Below are 8,189 nucleotides of genomic sequence, written 5' to 3'. Positions count from 1 at the left end.
ATAACGAAGATTAGATACACTTAATCCAAAAGCGGAAATATTGGTTTCAGGAGCACGAGTCTTCACTCCCTTAAAAAAATATATTAATTATCAAATTTGGACCAAACTTCAAAATTCTCACATATCAGTCTCGATACATATAATGAATACTAACCGGGTTCAGAGACACATTTCTCTCACATCAAAGGTATAAATTCTACTTGATTTATCGCATCCAAAACAATTCATCCTGACGGTTAGGACATCGAGATTTGATATTAAATAATATATTAAAATATTAAAATGTTTAGAATAAAATCATAGGTTTCAAAGGCACATTTCTCTTTCGTTTGAAGTGAAATTCTAATAGAATTTTGCGTCCAAATACAATTTATGAAGTTATGACATATTAATGTATGTTGGGTTAAATCCCATGCATCACACAAACCAAAGTGTTTATATTACATGTTTAAGTTTAAAAACAGGTTATATCTCCTTGATGATTTCACACTGAAGAAATGAACAAAAACACGACTCCGAGTGTCCTTCTGTGTATTATTGAAGTTTAAACATAATATTCCATAACACCAAAGATATGTCTTTTTCTATACATTACGGAAGTTTAGACATAACAAGCTATAATACACAAGTTCTGTGACAATCACTTTAAATTTATGCAACAATAGTTTGGAGTTTAAGTAGCATACTATACCATAGTTCCTTCTCTTTAAGGAAGTTAAGTCATAAAAAGATAGGATACACACGTTCTGTGGCAGTCACTTTTATGCAAAGGTAGTCTAGAATTAAAGTACCTATACCAAAGTTCATGCACTTTCTATACATTAGGGAAGTTTAGACATAATAAGCTAGTATACACAAGTTCTGTGGCAGTCACTTTTATACAAAAGTATATTCTAGAGTTAATATACCATATTACCAAACTTCCTTCTCTTTCCATACATTAAGGAAGTTTATACATAATAAGCTATATAAAAGGTCTGGGCAGACACTTTTATACAAAGGCAGTTTAGAGTTAATATACTATGATACCAAAGGTATGTCTCCATCTGGACATTCATGTAGTTTAGAAGAAATTATATCCCACACTGAAAGTCTATCACCTTCTGTATATAAAAGTACTTTGGATATCACAAAATCGGTTGTCGTTGCAATACTTAAGAAAATACTTCTTAGGTGTAGGCTACGTGTCGATTGTATATCATGTTCGTTATCATGTTAGTAAAACATTATCGTTTTGATTAATCTAATTATTATTTATATATATTATTTTATTATTATTATTATTGGGGGAGATTTCAAGAAGAAAACATACAAACATTGAAATAAGCCAATGATGTTTTCTAATCACCTGTGTGCATCAATGAAAGATAGGACGAAAAATTCAAGTTTCCATATACCAATGTATGGATATAATATATGGGAAATACCATTCCGCAAACTCATTTAGTGGCATTATACTCCCATGTTATGTTTCAGGTTTTTCGCTTTTCTTGCCATGTTAAGCAGTGAGTAACCTGTATCGATAAACATGTGTAGCAAATTTTTAGACCATTTTCCTTCTACAAAGTTAAGTCAAGCATATTAAAAACATTATTGAACCATACACTTCATACTAGGAGATCTATGTTACCATTGTGGTTGTTTGTAAATTACCGCGTTATGCAAATTTTAGCCCAATACGGAAAATATGTCTGTATTTATACCGTATGGAGCATATGATGATACAAACTCAGACAAAATATAGTATATATGTGTGTATTTACTATAATGACTGTCTGTCATACAAAAGAATTCATCACTGATATGGTTCATACAAATTACAGTACATGCGTAGGTATATATATTATTATTTCCCCTAAATATAACGTTATTTGTTTACTTTTGTTATTTCTTACTCCATCCTGTTATCTTTTTACTTTCATTTGCAAACATTCTGAGTTTGACTACTGAATTCATAATTACTCATGCAATTGTAACATTATGATTTTCCATTTGGTCGGTGAGTATGTTACCAAGAGAATTTGGCAACCTGCACACAAAATGCACGACTTTTGACATCCACTACCGTAGATATTATAGCCAGACTACAACGAAGAATTTCCGGTTTGTTCCACCACCCGTTTCTTCTTTATACTACTCCAGATGAAAGAGGGCTGAGGGACATCTTTGCGTTTTATGAGGGAGGTAAACACTTCACGAAACACAGGATGCTTAAAACCGTATATGATCGGATTGATGATGCTGTTCGCAACGGCGATAGTTCGTGTGTATTCCTCAATTGCACATTCCTGTAATATCGAACACACGGTGTGCGGTGTAAAACAAACCACGAGAGCAATGAATATGATAAACATATTCTTAGTGACTTGAATCTGTACGGGCGTGATGAACGACTGCGCTTGCGTCTTCTTGTCGTTCTTTGTTTCAATATCCAAACTTTTAACATAAAAACGAAAAGAAATTATAAAGAAATTAAATTGATGTGAAATATAACATATATTTACAACGTGAATGTCTTGAAATTGCAAAATTGATTAACTAATACAAATTATGTCAAAATATCTAAACAAAGTTTCATTTCAAAATGTACACATGTACATGCAGCCATACGTCTGTATATGACTGCAGGAAGAATAATATTCAGTATAATATTAAAATATAATTTGCTATGTAACGATATTAACAGCTAAATGCACCAGTTCGAAATTTAGCCTATATTTAGCCCATGTAGGAGCAGTTGAGAGAGGTCAATGCATATTTTTACAGCTGTCATGCAGCAGCGCACGACACTTTTGTATCAAATCAAATTGCTTGCTTTATTATTGTCCCAAGAACACTTAGAATTTTAATAGTGAACCCAAACGGCTTATAACGAATCGCTTTTGTAGGATTACTTATACGTACTTTATTTGTAATTAGTTATAGTCATAGACATATACTTGGCGGACTAATTATGTACAACTTAATACCTCAACTATTTATGTTTCCCAATAATATGGCCCAGTCTATCGATTTATCTGTCTGCTGTTCAATAGATTTGTAGATATTTCGGTCGGTTGTTCTTTTGATATAGTTAGTCCGTTTGTCAGTCAGTCTGCTGAGTTGGTGGGTCTATCATTCTTCTTTGCGTTTTTGATCGATAATTTAGGCAATCAATCAATCGTTCAAGTTTTCAATAGTCGCCAGGCCACTCTGTCGGTCAAACAGTCGTTAAGTCGTTGAGTCAGTCGGTCAGTTGTTGAGTCAGTCAGTTTTGTAGTCGCAAGACAGCTTGGTCGATCACTTCCATCCTTTCAACCATACAGTTTTTCGATCGATTGGTCCATCGTTGGTCGAAGGATCCGTCGGATGTCTGTGGATCGTGCGATTGTCTACCAACATTTTTCATTATTTACCTGTTACTGGTTGTGTTCAATCTACCAGGAGTTGTTCTTTGAGTCCGTTGAGCATATCTGTGTGCCTTCATTCTTCGGTTGTGAGCAAAGAGGCGGATGAAGGTACCCACGTAACAAACGACGATGGTGAGGAGTGGGAGAGGATAGAACACTGCAACCACCAGAAGAGCATACAGCTTTGTCGAGGGATGCTCAGGAACAGAGATGCATGTGTGTTCATCTCGAGCGAAACCAAATTTACCGAAGTCAAATACGTAAGGTGGTAAAATCACCACAGAAGCTGATATGACCCACAACAGCGTTATCCACAATATATTCATCTTTGCAAGAAATAGCGCTGGATATATTCTATATGGGCTTGCAATGAGCGTGTAACGGTTAATGGCGATGACCGTTATTGTTAGAAAGCTGCAACCAACTGAAGTAGTAGCGATAGGCGTTACAATCTGGCAAACAGTTTCCAATCGAGGCGTATAAAAGTTGATCCACTTCACAACAACATATATCGGTTGTGTCAAGCTTGCTAAGACATCAGTCACAGCAAGGCTTACGATGAATGCATTGGTTGACGTCTGAAGCTTTTTGGAAGATATAACTGCTAGAATAACCAGACCGTTACCGATGATTCCAACGAAAAAGAACACACCATTCGCTACGCCTGTGATCCTAGCGTTAGTGTTTGGTGTAATGTAGTTACTTTCGTTCATGCTATGGTAGCTATCCATCCTATTCAACAGGTTGAACCGCCGTAAAAAATTATATGATAGGGTTAATGGTAAATGTTGGAACTCCCAACACACAAGTAAACATAAAACACTGCGAAGAGAAGTCAAACTTCGTTATTAAATAAAAAAAGTTGGCCATAAAACTCATTGAAAATAGGCCTAAGAATTATTTGAATAGAAATATGACGGAGAAAACTGTACGTAAAAATGAATAATGCGACCTTTATCTGAGTCCAAATGATGATGGATTCCGATTCAGGAATTTGAATAACGTCGTTCCGTGTAGTCTAGAATTAGAGTACCCATACCAAAGTGTAAAAGTTGGATGTCTGGTAAGACTATACAAATATGATGGAAGAGAGACTCAGAGAGGATCGATGTGTGTCTTAATCGTGTATATTGACAATCGGGTTTTACAGAGTCTGTGTAGAATCACAGAGAAAGTATTAAAGAGTTTCTTACGAGTATGATTATGTTACATCCCCCTTTTTCAGTTTAAGATGGAATCAAGGTAAATCAAAAGATTTTTGTTGATATGTTGAAGAATTTAATAACGAGAAAAGATGATGCTGAGTGAAATAGATATGGAAGGTGGTTAGCAAATAAAACAAAACTATGTTCATCAGGCTATGTTTTTTAATGTCTACAAGGGTGATCAATCTGGCGAGAACCTCTGAGGTGGTCGAAGAAGTCTTCCAAATCTGCTTCTGTCACCTGATGCCTCAGCAGTGGGTGTGTAGAACGTCACATGCTTGGCTGGGTCTGCGTTGCCTGATTGATGGGATGAGTCCGTTGTATTGGAGGTTGACGGAAATGTGGGTAAGACTGCAGCTTCTCTGATGTGCTGACGGTTTCTTCGCACTACTTTTCCGTTGGGTGTTTCAATGATGTAGGACCTTGGTTCTGCAGTTTTGTTCCTTACTGTGGCAGGGAACCAGTGTCCTGTGTCTTGGTTTTGCACATGGACGTGTTGACCTGCGTAAAGTGGTGGAAGTGTCTGGGGGAGAGCATGTTTGTCAATATGCCTCTTTTGTGTGTCTTGCCTTATCTCCAGTTCTTCCTTAATGTGCTCTGAGTTAAGGCTGGGGTTTGTGGACTTTCCTGGAAGTATTGACTTAAGTGTCCTTCCCATTAGCATTTTGGACGGGCTGGTTAGAGTCTGACTAACAGGAGTTGTTCTCCACATTAGTAAGGCCATGTGGATGTCTGTGTTGGATTGTTTGGCCTTTGTCAAGATTGACTTGGCGGTACGGACCTGTCGCTCAATGAATCCGTTGCCTTGTGGTCGCCTTGGAGATGAAGTGACATGGTCGAAACTCCACCCACTTGCAAATTGCTTGAAGAGTTCGCTGGCAAACTGAGGTCCGTTGTCGCTGACAACCTTTTCTGGTTTCCCGTGTTCACTGAATACCTGTTTCATGGCAATGATAACAGCGTGACTGCTACAGTTTCCAGGAATTTTCCTTATAATGAGATACTTTGTGTAATGATCTCTGATAGTTGTTGGAGCAGTGGGTCTTGTCGTGTTTCCCTCTGCAACTGTACCAAGCTCTCTGTTGGAAACCTCACTAAGTCGACTCGAATGTCAAGGTCAATGGTTGTTGACTCTCTTGGGTTGGGAAACCTTGACAGAGCATCTGCCAGTTGGTTGTCGGTCCACGAGCGATGTTCGATGGTGAAATTGTAACCTTGAAGTTTTACCAACATGCGTTGCAGACGTGGCGGCGCTGATATGAGTGGCTTTTGCGTGATCATGATAAGGGGTTTATGATCTGCGATCACGTGAAAATCTCGGCCAAACAGGTAGGTGTGAAAACGATGACAACCAAAAACAATTGAAAGCAGTTCCCTTTCAATGCAGGCATACCTTTGCTCTGTTTGAGTGAGGCTTTTGCTTGCATATGCCACTGGCTGCAAAAATCCATCCCCATTCTTTTGAAGAAGCGCCACCCCGAGTCCTTTGAGGCTGGCATCACACTGTAGATACACAGGTTCTTCTGAGGCGTAGTACAGAAGCAAGGATGAGGCTGAAATTTCCTGTTTCAGTTGATTGAAAGTGGATTGGTGGTGAGCTTCCCACAAAAACTCTGTGTTTGCTTTGAGTAGATCTCTGAGTGTGGATGTTTTGCTGCTGAAGTCCTTTACAAAACTGGACAAGTATGTCATCATTCCAAGAAACTGTTGGAGTTCTGTTTTGTTACTTGGAGGTGTCATGGACTGAATGTCTGCGACTTTTGCTGGATCTGGGTGTATGCCCTGGCTGGTGTAAACGTTTCCAAAGAAGGAAATGCTGTTTGTTTTGACGACACACTTGTTTGAGTTGAGGGCTAAGCCATGTTTCTTGGCTTGTTCCATGAAACTGATTAAGTTTTCATCATGTTCCTTGTCCGTTTTCCCAAATATTACTATGTCATCAGCTATGCCACATGCTCCGTTGCACCTCTCAAGAATTCTATCCATTTCTAATTGGAAGATGTCTTGACTTACTGTTAGACTGAAGGGTAGGCGTTGGAAGCAATATCTCCCAAAAGGCGTTTGAAATGTTGTTAGTTTTTGGCTTTCGGTATCGAGTTTGACCGCCCAATATCCGGCTTTTGCATCGAGTTTCGAAAACACCTTTGCCCCTGAGAACTTGTGGTTTAATTCTTCAAGCGTTGGTGTCTTGTGGATAGGTCTTATGAGCGCTTGGTTGAGATGCTTTGGGTCTAAGCACACCCTTAGGCTTCCGTCTCGCTTTGTGACGTACGTGAGGGAGCTGACCCACTCGGTTGGTTCATCGATGCGTCTGATGATGCTCTGGCTTTCCATTGAGTCCAGCTCTTGTTTGATCTTTCCTCGGAGAGCGATTGGTGTTTTTCTTGGTGGGTCTATGTGGCTTGGCACATTTGGATCCAGGACAAGTTTGTGCTCATTTTGGAATTCGCCTATTTTGTCAAACTGATTTGGATAGGCTTGCTTCAGGTCTTGAATACTGTTGATGTTTGATTGTTCCTTTGTTATGGCGCAGTGCAAGGTGATGAGGTGTAGATCCCTGCAAGAGTCCAATCCTAGTATTGCTGGACCCGTTACGTCGACCACAAAGAATGTTGTTTGGAGCCATTCCTCTTGGAAACGAGAGCCGAGTGTTGTAGTCCCAAAGCATTTGATTACTTCGTCATTGTATGCAGTTATTACACAGTTTGTCTCCTTTAGAATGCCCGGTGTTGGTTTTCCTGTATGATCAATATGTTCAGGATACATGTTTCTGTAGATTCTCATGGGTAAGGTATTTCCTTCTGCGCCTGTGTCCACCTTTATGTTTAGGGAGTGAACACCTGGCTTGTTGTTGAGCTTAATGTCGATGTTGGCATGCACTTGATTTCTCGTTTCTGAAGAGTGCATTGATGACACCTTGATAGAGCTGAAGGAAAATGATTCCAGCTCCTTTACGATCTGATCCTCTCTGTCCGGTAACTGTTGGATGGACTCGATATGTTTGTTTGTACGTGGCTGGTTATTACTGTGGGAGTCATAGTTGTTACGACTTCTGTGTGCCCCTCTGGAATGAGACTGTCTTGACTTTGATTTCGATTGCCCACCTTTTTTAAACTTTGTTGTGAGGCATAACTTGGCCCAATGGCCCATCTTTCCGCATGCTCTGCAATGATCGTTTCGTGCGGGACAGTTACCTTTGACGTGATCACCACCACAGTTCCGGCATCTAGTGCCTTTCTTGTTGATCGTGGCAATTTGAGAAGTTGGCTTCGATTGCATAGCTTGTATGTCAGTGATGTGTGCTGCAGCTGCTTCATATCTACGACCAAGCTCCAAGGCTTTTTGGATCGTAAATTCTTTGGCTGACTCAAGAGTTCTTTCTGAAATTCAGAAATTGGAGTACTAGCAATGATTTGCTCCACGAGACGTTCGTCCGCTTCCTTCTTTCGTGAAATCACATTTTTTTGAAAGTAGCTTGCAACGGTTGACAAAATCATCAAGCTTTTCGCCGGGTTGTTGATAGTAGTTTCGCAGTTTCAGTCGTGCAATTCTGAAGTTTTCTGCTGGTTCTAGCTGTGCCATAAATTTTCCAAAA

The 8,189-nt window shown here is 39.3% G+C and overlaps 1 protein-coding gene across 1 annotated transcript; it reads right to left on the bottom strand.

Annotated features, from left to right (window-relative positions):
- Nucleotides 1–784: 784 nt before the first annotated feature.
- Nucleotides 785–4,399, bottom strand: LOC139959982 (alpha-1A adrenergic receptor-like). The gene is made up of 2 exons (XM_071957949.1): nucleotides 3,396–4,399; nucleotides 785–2,436 (listed from the first exon to the last, which is right to left on the bottom strand). Exons 1-2 carry the CDS (start codon nucleotides 4,118–4,120, stop codon nucleotides 2,085–2,087), a joined length of 1,077 nt encoding a protein of 358 aa, XP_071814050.1. The 5' UTR covers nucleotides 4,121–4,399; the 3' UTR covers nucleotides 785–2,084.
- Nucleotides 4,400–8,189: the final 3,790 nt, after the last annotated feature.

The sequence above is a fragment of the Apostichopus japonicus genome, chromosome 19, assembly GCF_037975245.1.
Source record: "Apostichopus japonicus isolate 1M-3 chromosome 19, ASM3797524v1, whole genome shotgun sequence".
NCBI classification, from domain to species: Eukaryota; Metazoa; Echinodermata; class Holothuroidea; order Aspidochirotida; family Stichopodidae; genus Apostichopus; species Apostichopus japonicus.
Note: the sequence above shows the minus strand (reverse complement) of the source record. Positions and strands in the feature narration are given on the sequence as shown.

Coding starts and splice junctions, on each gene's coding strand:
- LOC139959982 (XM_071957949.1), bottom strand. CDS start 4,120: ATGGATAGCTACCATAGCATGAACGAAAGTAACTACATTACACCAAAC. Junction 2,437..3,395: donor TTGAACACAACCAGTAACAG/GTAAATAATGAA, acceptor TTATGTTAAAAG/TTTGGATATTGAAACAAAGA.